Source organism: Cricetulus griseus, chromosome 3 (genome assembly GCF_003668045.3).
Source record: "Cricetulus griseus strain 17A/GY chromosome 3, alternate assembly CriGri-PICRH-1.0, whole genome shotgun sequence".
NCBI classification, from domain to species: domain Eukaryota; kingdom Metazoa; phylum Chordata; class Mammalia; order Rodentia; family Cricetidae; genus Cricetulus; species Cricetulus griseus.
The window spans coordinates 228,933,677-228,947,406 of record NC_048596.1 but is presented as its reverse complement, the minus strand read 5'-3'; the positions used below and the strand labels follow the sequence as shown (position 1 = coordinate 228,947,406).

General features: G+C 40.9%; 1 protein-coding gene across 2 annotated transcripts in view; it reads left to right on the top strand.

Moving 5' to 3' along the window:
- The first annotated feature begins 776 nt into the window (after window positions 1-776).
- Window positions 777-13,730, top strand: part of Net1 (neuroepithelial cell transforming 1) — a 35,644-nt gene continuing 22,690 nt past the window's right edge. Inside the window, exons 1-3 of one of the 2 annotated variants that reach the window (XM_027405104.2) lie at window positions 777-1,040; window positions 8,359-8,425; window positions 12,790-12,849. In XM_027405104.2, coding sequence (XP_027260905.1) covers window positions 913-1,040; window positions 8,359-8,425; window positions 12,790-12,849 — 255 coding nt within the window. In that variant the 5' untranslated portion in view covers window positions 777-912. Of the gene's footprint in view, window positions 1,041-8,355; window positions 8,426-12,789; window positions 12,850-13,730 lie in introns of both variants that reach the window. The other variant, XM_027405103.2, reaches the window with a different exon arrangement.

Below are 13,730 nucleotides of genomic sequence, written 5' to 3'. Positions count from 1 at the left end.
GTATACGTTTTCAGGGCTGGCCACTTGGTATTGGATAATCAATCGGTGTGTTCTTCCCTAGGGAAGACTATTTCTTTTTAGGCTAACGATAGTCCTTCCAGTCAATGAGCTATATTTAGACATCTCACATTCATTTTGGATTGCCTTTAATTTTTCTATTATGTACAAAGTCATTAACATCTTCCTGTAAATATGGTGTCACTTTTTAGGATAACCTCCCAGAGAGAGAGAGAGAGAGACACTACCTTTAAGATTTAGCAATGCTTAAAATCAAAGAACGTTTTCATTTACCAATCTTCATAATTAACACGGGAATGTCCTTTGTTTCATGCATTTGCAGTCTTGCAAGCACTGGGAGACAGGAGGACATAACTAGATTTCACTGGCGATCTGGAGACATCGCTGAGAACACAGGTGTTGTTTTTGGCAATTGAACATATATACCACACGAATAATCTAGTGTTTATATGTCCAGAAGCTTTGGGGTCATCACTTTCAACGTATCTAAAACTAAGAAATATAAAATGGTAAACAGCTTCCTATCCATTTTCCTGGCCTGCCGCAAAAGTTCTAGTGAATAGAGACTGCCTTTGAGAGCTTCCCGAAAGGAGTTAGAATAAACCCCCAAGCCCCTAATTTTCACCTGCTACTCTCCGGTTTTCCCCTCAAGCTTCCAGAAGTGTGCCCTGAGGGCCTCTGGACTAGGGCGGGACTCCACATATCCTAGCAACCGCTACCCGTTCTCTGATTGGCTGTCTGCCGGGCCGCCGCCATTTTCAAATCCCCGGATGATGGCGGTGGCAGCTCTCTGCTAGAAGGCAACTTAGTGCCTCACAGAAGCTGGCGGGCACCGTGCCCGCCACGGTCGGTCTCCCGGGCACTGGGCCACCGCTCCTCCCCCTACCCCCGGACATGGAGCCAGAGCCGGCGGCTCAGAAGCAGCCCCGGCCGCGGAGGAGAAGCCGCAGGGCCTCCGTGCTCAGCGAGGACCGAGCCGCAGGGCCTCCGGCCGACACCCCCGGGCCAGCGGCGGACGGGAGGTGAGAGTGGCAGGAGGTGGCTGGGGAGAGCCAGGCGTGGATCCTGGAGACCCGGGAAGTGGGTGGATGGGGAGCACCAGGAATGGAATCCCGAGACTCGGGGAGAGGGCGGACGGGAGAGCCGGGCGCTCACCGCGGGCCGGGAATGCAGCAGGGGAGGTAGGGCAAGGCCGGGCAGAAATGCGGGAACCCACGGGAGGAAAGTGTGCTGGCCAGGCCGGAGGCAGCGAGGGCCAGCTTTAAGCTGAGGTCCCAAACAGCGACTTGCTCGGCCCTGCTGAGAAGGGGCGGACCCATTGGACTTGTTGACAATCTCCTTTAACCCTTTCCTGGGGAACCATACTTTTCTGCACGTCTAGCTGTGGGGTGCAGGAGCTTAGACCAAGACTGTCATGGAACCTGTGGTGATGGGGATTAATTGTCACCTGAGCAGGCACCAGCCCTTTAAGCCTAAAAGCGGCTGTTGAAATGATTTCTTTTTTCCAGACCAGAGTAGGCCAGTAGACACTCTATGGCTTTTCGATTATTAGAACATTTCATATTCTGTGTTGTTGTCTTCATTTCTGTACATCTGGAAAAGGTGGACACCAGATTGATATCAGAAATCTGTGTCTGGAAGAGATGCCGTGGAGATCACAATGTTATTATCAAATAGGAAATTGGAATGACATTTGTCGGTACTGCCCTGTAATTCTTTTGGCATGTGACATATGAAAAATTGTTTTAAAGTGCTGTATATAGTGGTTCCCATCATAATGCTGAATTCTGCTGAAGCTACGGGTCCTATTACTTTGAGTTCTGCGCAGGGCAGTATGTGATAATGTTTACTTCACTTAAGGCATTGTGAACTTCAGTGCTTAGCATGGACCTTTGCAAAGAACTCTGCATAAATCTTGTCTGTCAGTTTTTATCTATAAAAGTAATAATCCCGTATCTGCTCCATCTTTTCAGAAGTCCCTGCCCCAGTTGACATGATTCTAGGTTGTTTGTCATTGGTTTTGTTTCTGAGACAGGTTCTCACTATGTAACTTGGTCATTCCAGAACTTACTGTGTAGAGAGGGTGGCCAGAAACTCACACCGTACTTCTGACCAGAACTGTTCTCTACTGAAACTAGCAGGCTCACTACCTCATAGAAGCTGTGGTGAGGAGAGGAATTGTCACCTGAGCAGGCACCAAGCCTTTCTGCCTAAAACTGGTCTTTCTTCCTTGGTCTCCCCCGTGCTAGGATTACAATGTGTGCCACCACACCCAGATCACTTGATATGATTTTAAACTAATCTTTTATATATTATAGTCCAGTCATGCAGTTTTGAGGAATAAGCAGATACCTTTCTTTAACAAGGCATGGGTAAATCCAATGTATTAAGTAACTGTAAAGAGCTCCGATTCTTTCTTTTGGTGCTGAGTTTTGTTAATTTGAAGTTTAAGGTAATATTCACCTAAGTTCTTGCCTTCTGAAACTTCCTCTCGTCCTGCGTTTAAGAAGTCAATGTGCAAAAGGAAGTCATCCTTGAGAGTGAGAAATAGGAGAACCGGGAAAGACTAGTTAAGAGAAAAGGGGGGATTCCAAAAGATGGATGGAACAGTTCTACCCTCATTCAGTAATACTATTGCACCTACCCAAACATCAGACACTTGTAGATAATGGGGGTTCTAGTGAACAAAAACAGCTGGAGCTCTTGCTCTTAGAAGCTGAAATTCTCTTGGGGAAGGTGGGCCTCATGAAGTAAATGAAAGCCTGGTGAGGGGCATAGAGATCATTACTATTTTTAAGAGATCACAGGGAAAGTCTCTTGATGATAATGCAGTTGGAGAGAAGGAAGGGATGGAGCTGTGGGAATTTGGAAGAAACTTTTCTAAGCGTAGAGGTGCAGCAAGTGCTTCTCTGGGAAGAAGAATCCTACTGGGTATCTTCAGGGAATTCAAGACAGGTGAGGAAGGTGAAGTAAAGCAAGTGGGGAATAATGGGAATGAAGTGACAGGTGATCTTGTAGTGTAGTACCTGGTGGACATTCATTGTAAGGACTTCAGATGCAGGCCAGTGAGAGGGCTCGGCAGGTAAAGGCATGTGCTGACAAGGCTGACACGAGTTTGATCTTCGGGACCCACACAATGGAAAGAGAGAGCCCACTTCCAGGTTGTTCTCTGATCTTCACACATACATACATACATACATACATACATACATACATACATACATACATGTAAAATTTTTTGAAAGAATTTCACATTTAGTTTATTGAATTAGGAAATTAGAGGAAATGGTATAGACACACATACTCTTGTATTGTGGTATATGTTGCTAGTGGCTTTGCATACAGGTGTCTGTGCTCAACACTATGTTAGAGGATGTTAGATATATGTTTACCCAATATATTTCTAAATGTTAAATTTGTTGAGTGTATTAAATTTGTTTACACATTTTTCAGCCTTTTGGTCATTTACTTGTTTTGAGGTCAAGTCTCACCAGACTGACCTGGGATTCAATATGTTGCCAAGGATAACCTTGAACTGCTGATCCCCCTGTATCTACAATAGGAGTGCTGGGGTTACAGATGCATACCACCTAGCTACTTTCAGCCTTTTCAAATAAGAATTTATCAGACTTTAACCCCGTCTTACTTTGAATGTTGAGCTGAGAATAATTTGCAGTGAGTTGAAAAAAAGAAAAAAAATGTGGTGTGACTTATTCAGAAAATAAATGAATGCCACATACCAAGTATATAGAGATAAAAAGTAATCTAGTAGGAATGAATAAGCAAGTTAAATAGTGTTTGGTGAGAGCTTCTAGTGATACAGAATGGCATAGATGCAAATAAAAAGGAGTACTCCATCCTGACTAGAGAAGACAGGAAATAACTCCCTGTTGTAATCCCTGAGTCCAGGAGGATTGTTGGTTTGGGATGCATAATGAATGAATAACTGGAGATATAGCCCAGTAAGCAGAGCTGGCATACATAAGGCCCTGGGTTTGACCTATAGCACCTCATAGTATTGGGCATGCTCACCCATGCCTGTAATCCCAGCACCCTGGAAATAGAGGTAGGAAGATCACAGATTCAGGGTCATCTTAGATGAAATCTTGCCACACTAAACAGATTAGTAAGTAAACAGATAGATAGATTAATAACTTCACTCATATAAAAAGGCCCTGAAGCAAATAGGCATAGTGAATGCTAGGTGTACATACTCAATTAGCTGCAGAATCTAAAAGAGGAAGTAATGAGAAATTATATTCAGGCAAATGATTCACTGTAAAAGGTCCAGTGTGTCATGATCAATAAGGGGAAATGCTGGAAGACTTTAAACAAACCAGTGACACAATCATGTGTATATTTTTTAAACTCCTGTCTTTTGTTAAAAAAAAATAATAATAACATTTGGGGGTCATGGCACTCTAAATCTTATAGAAACCTGTTTCCTTAAAAAGAGATTATATACAAAATATTTCAGATTTATGGTCCCCCCAAGCCCAGTTTTTACACCAGATTTAAAAACAAAAACAATCTTTAGCAACCTAGATGGAAAATGATTCGCATTTTAATCTGATGGTTAGTACTGGTTGGAGAATGAGTACACAATGTACGTTTAAGAAATGTCATGAATAATCAAAGGTACACAACTTGGGAAGAAACTTATGCAAGAATAAGCAGACATGCTGAGGGAGATAAGCAAAGAGAAGGCAAGGCTTAGGAGAAAAAGGAGTAAGGCTGCCAAGGACAACAAAGGATAAAACACACTGTACCAGTACGGGTGTGGAGCACTAGAAATGATTCAGCTATTAAAGAATACTTATTGCTCTTGCAGAAGATCAGGTTTTGATTCCCACTCTGGTATGACAGCTCACAACACTAACTCCTGTTCCAGGGGATCTGATACTCTATTCTGACCTCCATAGGCACTGCATACATGTGATGCACTTACATACACAGACAGGCAAAACACTCATTTATGCTTCATTTCTCCTAAAACTAATGTAGTGTAATGGAACTTTACTGTGCTCAGTAGTACATCATAGGTAAAGAAGAAAGTTGGAGGCCCAGTGAAAGTCACCCTGGAGTTAAAGAGGACACATCGTAGTGAACCAAACTGACACCTTAATGAGTTAGTTTATCTTAGGCCTTAAATGCTTTAATTATCTTAAGCCTTAAATGCTTTAATTACTTTGGTTATTATGTATATTTGGATAGCGTTACTGGTGCTCTGCATAACTTCATTCCAGTCTTTGCCCCTTTGGAAATGAGTTGTCCAATGTTTTTTCTAGAAAAAACACATATGATTTTAATGCTTCATGAAACTGAATTTTTTCTCACAAGACTTTAAGATAGTGATTACATTTTGAGTCTAATTCTTATTAAAAAGAAAAAATAAAAGACTATGCCTTTCTAAAAAATTTTGCAAGTTGGTACCATCACACATGTTTTCTGGGCACAGATTAGTTTTTCAGTTTATTTTTTTTCCATGATGTTTAAAGTAAATAGAAACTTGTTACTAGAATGGGGGAGGGAGTTACTACTGTAAACTGACCGTCGATAGTGCTTAAAAGAACCTTACCATCAGACTGAATGTTTTATCCATTAGGGTTTCTGTTTTTGTTTTTTTTAAGATTCTCAAGAGCTAGTTTTTGTTTCCAACTGTCAGACATCAAATTCTATGGTTAGTTAATAGTCGGGATTACATAATTAATTATAGCCTTGGTTTTACAATTCTCTATCTACATTTCCTAGTTTGCTTCTATTACTGTGATAAACAGCATGACCAAAAGCATCTTGGAGAAGAAAGGGTTTTTTTGGGTTTTGTTTTGTTTTGTTTTGTTTTGTTTTTTTCCAGTTTACAGCTTGTTGTCCATCATCCAGGGCTATTGGGGCAGAAACTCAAGGCAGGAACCTGGAGGCAAGAACTGATACAAAGACCATGGAGGAACATGCCTTGGCTTGTACTCCAGGCTTGTGTTCAGCTGCCATTCTTATACCATCTAGGACCACTTGCCCAGCAGTGTCACTACCCACAGTGAACTGGGCCCTCCAACATCTTTTTTTTGGGTTTTTTTTTTTTTTTTTTTTTTTTTGTCTTTTTTTTTTAATTTTATTTATTTATTTTGTATACAGTCTTCTGCCTGCATACCAGCAGAGGGCACCAGATGGTTGTGAACCACCATGTGGTTGCTGGGAATTGAACTCAGGACCTCTGGAAGAACAGTCAGTGCTCTTAACCACTGAGCCATCTCTCCAGCCCTTCCCACATCGATTATTAATCAAGAAAATGCTTCCACAGACTTGCTACAGGCCAATCTTTTTTTTCCCTTTTTTTTTTTTTTTTTTTTTTTTTCAAGCCAGGGTTTCTCTGTGGCTTTAGCGGCTGTCCTGTAACTAGCTCTAGTAGACCAGACTGGCCTCGAACTCACAGAGATCCGCCTTTGTCTGCCTCCTGAGTGCTGGGATTAAAGGCAAGCGCCACCACTGCCATGCTCGATACAGGACAATCTGATCAAGGCAATTTCTCACTTGAGGTTCCTTTTTCCAGATGAGCCAGTCAAGTTGACAGTGTACAGAGAGTAAGGCACTTTGGAGCACTCAGCCCTGAATAAGATGTTAATTAAGCCCCTCCCATGGGATTCTGTGCAGAAGAGACAGAGAGATTATAGGAGCCAGAGTTGGTGGATGACTCCAAGGAAACAGCATATTCTGATAAAACAGGACTGACTGGTTTGTTTTGTGTATGTAGGGTATAGGCATGTGTGTGTTTCTTTCATCTTGTGGGTCCTGGATATCAAACAAAATGCAGCTTTAGTGACAGGTGCTATCTTAACAGCCAGATTTACTGTTCTTTGGTGAGGCCTTTCTGATAGTCATGTTATTTATTGTCCTTGCTGAAATACAAACTTCTGTCTTATATTCACCTTAGAAAAGTATAGGAACCCTTGTATTTGATTTCAGCTTGAAATTTTTGCCATCTGTAATGTTATGGTAATAATGTATGGTAAAGAAAGGTTTTGCATGAGGGTCAAGGTAAGAGTCAGGTTTTAAAATGGACCATGACCTGGCCAAGAAGCCAAATAATAACTTGTATAACAATTGGTCTAAAATAGCTAAAACTTTATAAGTAACTTGTCTACTTTAAATTTTTGTCCTGCTTATGTCTTAAATTGTTAAGATTTTTTAAAATAAAATTTGTGAGTATTTTCTTGTATGTGTATATATGCACTGTGTGTGTGTTTAGTGCCTATGAAGGCCAAAAGAGGGCATCAGATCCCAAGAGTTACAGGGTTGTGAGTCATCATTTAGGTACTGGGAACCCAGGTCCTCTACAAGAGCAGCAAGTGCTCTTAACCAGTGTGCCATCTCTTCAGCCCACTGCTTACATCTTAGAATCAACCAGGAAAGGACAAATGCATACCTTCTCTCCAGTCACAATAGGTTACCACTCCATGTACTCCTCCTCTGGTTAACCTACCAATAGCCTCCACATGACAGTGCTGTCCAGGTTATACTTGAGCCCTTCCCCATTTTGTCCCATTATAAAGGTCACACTCCACTTGCCTCTTTGAGCCTCTGCCAAAGGGCAGGTGATGACAACTTAATTCCCTTGCTTCCACAAGCTCGGGACTGATTCTGTTCTCCTCGTTTGGCTGTATTTATCCACTGAAGAGAGAAAAATCTTTGTTCCACATTCTGTACATCTTAAGTGATGGACAGTATATTGGGTATCACCTGTGCTGTGTTTTGTGATTTTTTTTTCATATTCTTAAATATAGACATTTCTATTTGTATATGTACAGGCCTGTGTTTTAGAAAGGTGAAGGCAGATTCTGTAATAGGACTCTCTTTAATTAATCTCAAAAGAGATTTGCATTAATGTAAGTAGCATGACTTTGGTCTTATTGTATTACTTCTTTATTTACTTAAGAATATAATGCATAAGTTTTGAATTGTACTAAATGTAGTTATGAGTTTGGTTGCTGTTTATTATTATTATTAATAAAAATAATTATTAAAGCTGTTGTTGTACATTAATAGATTTTGTATTGTTGAGTTGTGTATATACTCCCAAGATGAACTCTGTTTGGTTTGGAGAGTTGTTTTGTAATAGTAGTCTCTCCGCTAATTTTATATAGTCTCTTTTCAGTATAAAGATTCTGGGGATGACATTTGCCCTGTTATGCTTGTGTATTTTCCAGAAGGACGTTGCTCTATCCGGCTGTTGATATTGGATCACTATTTTAACTAATTTTGAGACTGCAAACATAATGGCTTTTTATCTGCCGAGCACCTTACTGTATTGAACTTACTCTATTTACCTGACTCTTCTGTCAGTAGGTGCTCCCTTCGGAGAGGCAGCTCCTTCACATTTTTAACGCCTGGCCCTCACTGGGACTTCACTTTGGTGAGTAGATACCTGGGCTTTCAAAACATTGGGATCCATTCTTGGGTTGTCTTTCATTCTGCTGTACAACTCAGTTGTGCTACTGAGTATCTCATGAAGCAGAGCTTCTAAAGCCTATTTGGCAACCTGATATAGTCCTTTATTTCCAAAAGCTGAAAGTTTTATTTCAGGTAAATACATTTTCAAAGCACTGGTATGAATTCACCTTTAACGATGAACCTTTCTGTTCCTTTGAGTGGTATAAGGCAAGGCATTATTTTATGTACAATCTTTGACAACTTTTTTATACTAGGTTTAAAAATGTATAAATGCTTGACTTAGGTTACATGTACATATATATGTACACACACACACACACACACACACACACACACAGAGAGAGAGAGAGAGAGGAGAGGAGAGAATGGTTATCTGCTGTTGGTTTCCTCAAGACAGAAACTGCCTTGCCGCAAGGATTTTTATTTTAAGATTTATTTTTATTTTATGTGTATGGGGTTTTGCCTGCATGTATGTATGTCTATGTACCATGTGCATACATTGTCTGTTGAAGCCAGTATTCCCTGGGACTGGAGTTACATGTGGTTGTTACATGTGTCGTGTAGGTGCTGGGAAAGAACTTGTGTCCTGGAAGAGCAACCAGTGCTCTTAACCTCTGAGCCATCTCTCCAGACCTAGGACAAGACTTTACAGAGGCATTTGATTTTCTATGATATGAGGAAGAAAATTGGTTCTTTTTATACTTAAAACTTACCACATCATAATACATATCCAAATAAATCATGATTTTTATGCTTATTTAAGGAAAATGGAAAAAAAGATTCACTTTCTGGTTTTCTAAGTGTTACTGGTATGTTTGGGTGTTAAGATGGAGTCAACAAGACGTGATTAATCTGCATTCTATTCTGTATCTTATACTTATTTCTGCTGAGCCTTCCTATACTTTTTTATTCATTACATTCATCATTTATATTAGTATTCAGGCACCTGTACTGGCCTGTCTTTGGGGTTCTGACAGGTGTAGCCACTAAGAGTACCATCTGTGCATATTCACTATGTTCCCTTTTAAAAGGGCCCTGCCCACCTCCCATCCTTCTGTCTTTTTCTTTTTCTCTGTTCTTTTTTCTCTGTCTCTCTCTCTCCTTCCTTCCCTCCCTCCCTCTCCATCCCCCTCTTTCCTCTCTCCTCTCTCCTGCTGCTCCTGTCCCTGGAGGCTGGTGTGCCCTCTCCCCTTTCCCCGTTTTATGATCCCTTTCCCTAATTAAAAACCCCTCTGCTTGAACCCTGTAACCTGGTGTCTTTCTCTCACACGTTGCCTTTCTTGAATTACAATTTATCCAATGATCATAGAAAGTTTCATGATTAGCACAATTTGCACACTTTTTTGAAATATTTTTATTGAGGAAGTAGGATCAAATTTAATAGAAGTCCATGAAAATATGTGTATAACATTTATGAGGACATCTGGAAAGCATTGAAGAACATAGAAGACCTGATTGAGAATAGACTATCTTCATGCGGGAAAAGTATCATTAAAAAAATCAGTTTCCTTTGAATTACTCCATATCTTGCCTAGTTTTAAAAGAGATCTGACTAGGGTTTAACTAACCCTGATTCTACAGTTCCCAGAACATAAGTGTACAGATTAGGTTGCATGTAACTGCTATTAGTTAAGTCACAGTATGACACAGACATACATTTGGTAAGTAGACGAAGATACAAAGCCAAGAATCCAGGAAATGATCCACTGTGTTCATCACTTTTTCTTCACTGTAATAAATACCCGAAAGGAGGAAAACATTATTTTGGCAGATTCCAAGGTTTCAGCTAGTGGTTGGCAACTCCCTTGTTTCTGGGCCATGTTGAGCAGAGAAGCCTTTAAGAGCAAATCTCCTCATCTCGTGGTGTGCAGGAAACAGAAAGAGACAGGAGGGGACCAGACATGGTCTGTCTTTCCAGGGCCTACTCCCAGCGACCCATTTTCTCCAACCAGGCTCCTCCTCCTCCTATAGTTCTATACTCCTAGTTGTCTTTTTTTTTTTTTTTTTTTCTATCTCTGGATTAATCATTGATGAAGGTAAGAGCCTCCTATGCAGTCGTTTCCCCAGAAGTCGTCCATCCCCCCCCACCCACCCCCACACCACCAATCCCACCCCCAGCTTTGAACAATGCTTATGTCAGGACCAAGCCTTCAATTCATGAGTAGTTTGCAGAGAACACTTCATATCCACACCACACCACCCACACACGTTTGAGAACTTAACTCTATCTGCTTGTATGATAAGTGAATGGGGTTCCTGGCAAACAGTGTTAGGGTGGAAGGAGGCAGCTGATTGTATGACCGCATGCTGCATATTAACAAAAGTAATGTCTAGGTAGATGGAAATAAATAAAGCCTGAAGGTATTTGAAAGGAGCAACAGTACACAGTCTCAAATCCTGTTAGCTTTCTCTGTTCCTGCGGGCACCCCTGTGTTTGCAGCGCGAATGGTCACGAGTGCTCTTCCCTTCACATTCTTCCTTTGCTTCATAGTCGCCCCTCCCTCCCCCATGTAGGCCTGTCCATCTATAGCCTCTTCTGACCCGGGTCAGCAACTTCACATGTATTCTCCTAGAGCTTGTTCCTGTTGTTTGCCTGTTAATATACAGGTTCCCAAACAGGTAGAAATATTTAGGGCTTGGGGTTAGCTGGCATCTAAAAGTCCTGATCATGTCATTCATACCTTCCTGTATTTTTTTTAACATTACCTTTGAATCAGTGAAGATTTCTTAAAAGCTGGCACTTTGGTTTTGGAGGTTTTTTTCCTAGTTCTGATATATAATGTTCCTTCATTTCTTATATCATTTTCTCAGTGCTTTTTAAGCTCAGTTGGGAATGATGTGTTCCAGTTTTGTCTGCTTGAACATTTCTTTCTGGTGTGCCTTCATTCCCTAATAGTGTGGTATTCTGCTCCTTTATCCTCCCTGAAGTAATTTTAATGGCGGAGGGATTGGTTTTAATTTTTAAATTGTATATATTCATTTTTAAGTGTGTTTTGTTTGCATATACGTATATGCACCATATTCCTGCTTGGTGCCCATGGAGGTCAGAAAAGGGTATTGGATCCCTTGGAACTGGAGTTACTTACTGATGGTTGTAAAATGTCATGTGGGTGCTGGGAATCAAACTGGGGTCCCTTCTAAGAGTCACAAGTGCTCTTATCAGCTGAGCCATCTCTCCAGCTCCCAGGGAATGATTTTTATAGGATTTGAACTTGAGAGGTTTTTCCACTTAAATTAATTATGTTTGTTTCTTTCCCCTTTTGGGGTGAGGGGGCAGGGGACTTAGATAGCTTTTCTAACTTCACAGACTTCCTCTCATTTTCATGGTGGCTTGCTTTCTCTTCTTTCTAGCTCTTATCTCCCCTGAATCTATCCAGATGTTTTCTTTTCTCTTTTAACTACTCTGCTCAATTCTATTCGGACTCCAAGCCTTTTATTCTCATGAGACCTAGAACTGAAGAGAGCCTTAGACGGCTAGTTTTAGGCATTTGTAAGAGGTAGTCTGAGTCACAAGGAATGTGTTATTTTGAGATGTGGAATGATAAAATGCTTAATGGTGTTTATTCATAATTGACTAAGAACTGTAAATGATAGATATGTACACAATATGCTACCACTGGCACCAAACAGAGCTGAATGATTACCCAGATCACTCCAGGACATAGCTGTTCCTCTTCCATTTGACAAATCCTGCTTCAGGCAACATATTGAGTTTGGGCTATGAAAAAAGGACCCCCCCTCAAAAAAAGACTCCTTTCACCCCTTGATGAGCAGTAAGTTCCTTTAAAAAAGCAAACAACATAAAACTTGATGCGTTTCTATATAAAATATTTTCCTTTTCCTGTAACAGCACAGATGGCTCATAGATTACATGAGTTCTAGTCTGAAAATGCCACGTAAGTAATGTTTGTTGTGGTGTAGAGTCACTTCAGCAGGAGCATTTTTTATTTAGTCAGAGGGTACTGTTTAGGCAATGTATATTCCAGCATTAATTTTTTAAATCTCCCTAATCAAAATAATTTTATTTTATTTTATTTGTATGTGTGTATACACACAGATGCCCACAGGGGTCAGAAAAGGGCATTGGATATGTGTGTGTGTGTGTGTGTGTGTGTGTGTGTGTGTCCATCCATCCAACTGAAATTACAGGTGATTGTGAGCTGCTGGTGTAAGTGCTAGAACCAGAACTCCTGTGTCCAATGAGCATTCTTAACTGCTCCAGCTCCTTGGAGTGATTTTTTTTTTTCTAGTTGCATGGAATTTTTGTTTAATGCAGTAACATTTAGTTGTATGTATGAATCAAATCTCTTATTTTTTTCCTTATAGAAAAGAAAGCGAAGAGAGAAAGATGATGATGTTGTAAGCCTTAGCAGCCTTGATCTGAAGGTAAGCCCTGCTGCCACGTTAAAGAAAAGAACTTTAATTGTACAGATAGCACAATGAGTGTTGAGTTTGGGAGGGGAAAAGGCATTCATTGCAATACTGACCAGTATTGGCTACAGATACCCTATGTGATGGTTTAAATGAGAATACTCCCATAGGCTCATATATTTCATTCTGTATTTATTATGTATACAGCCTTCTGCCTGCATGCCAGCAGAGGGCACCAGATCTCATTCAAGATGGTTATGAGACACTGTGTGGTTGCTGGGAAATGAGCTCAGGATCTCTGAAAGAGCAGTCAGTGCTCTTAACCGCTGAGCCATCTCTCTAGTCCCCGTATATTTCATTCTTAATCCCCAGCTGATGAACAGTTTGAAAGGCTTAAATTAAGGTATGGCCTTGTTAAAGGAGGTATGTCACTGGGCACACCAGGTCCAGTAACACACACACACACACACACACACACACACACACACACAGGCATGCACGCACGCACACACACACCTGCTGGTCAGGTTGAAAAGCTCTCAGCTACCTCTCAGCACCATGCCTGTCTGCTTACCACCATGTTGCTCGTCATGATGATGATGGACTAACCCTCTATAACTGTAAGCAAGCACTAGTTAAATGCTTCTTTTATGAAAGTTGCCTGGGTCATGGTGTCTTCTCACAGCCTCTTTTTGTGGTGGTTCTTGGTTAAGAATGAGAGGAATACCATTCTCAAAATAGTGGTAGTCTGTGAGTGAGTAGTAAAGAGCCAGGCCATGATCTGTGCAAAGAAAGGAGGTAGCAGCAGGATTAGTCATAAGAAGAGCACCAAGTCTCTCCCAAAAGAACATGCAAGCAGTCTGTGCACCAGCCCATTTGGATGTGCAAGACTCATT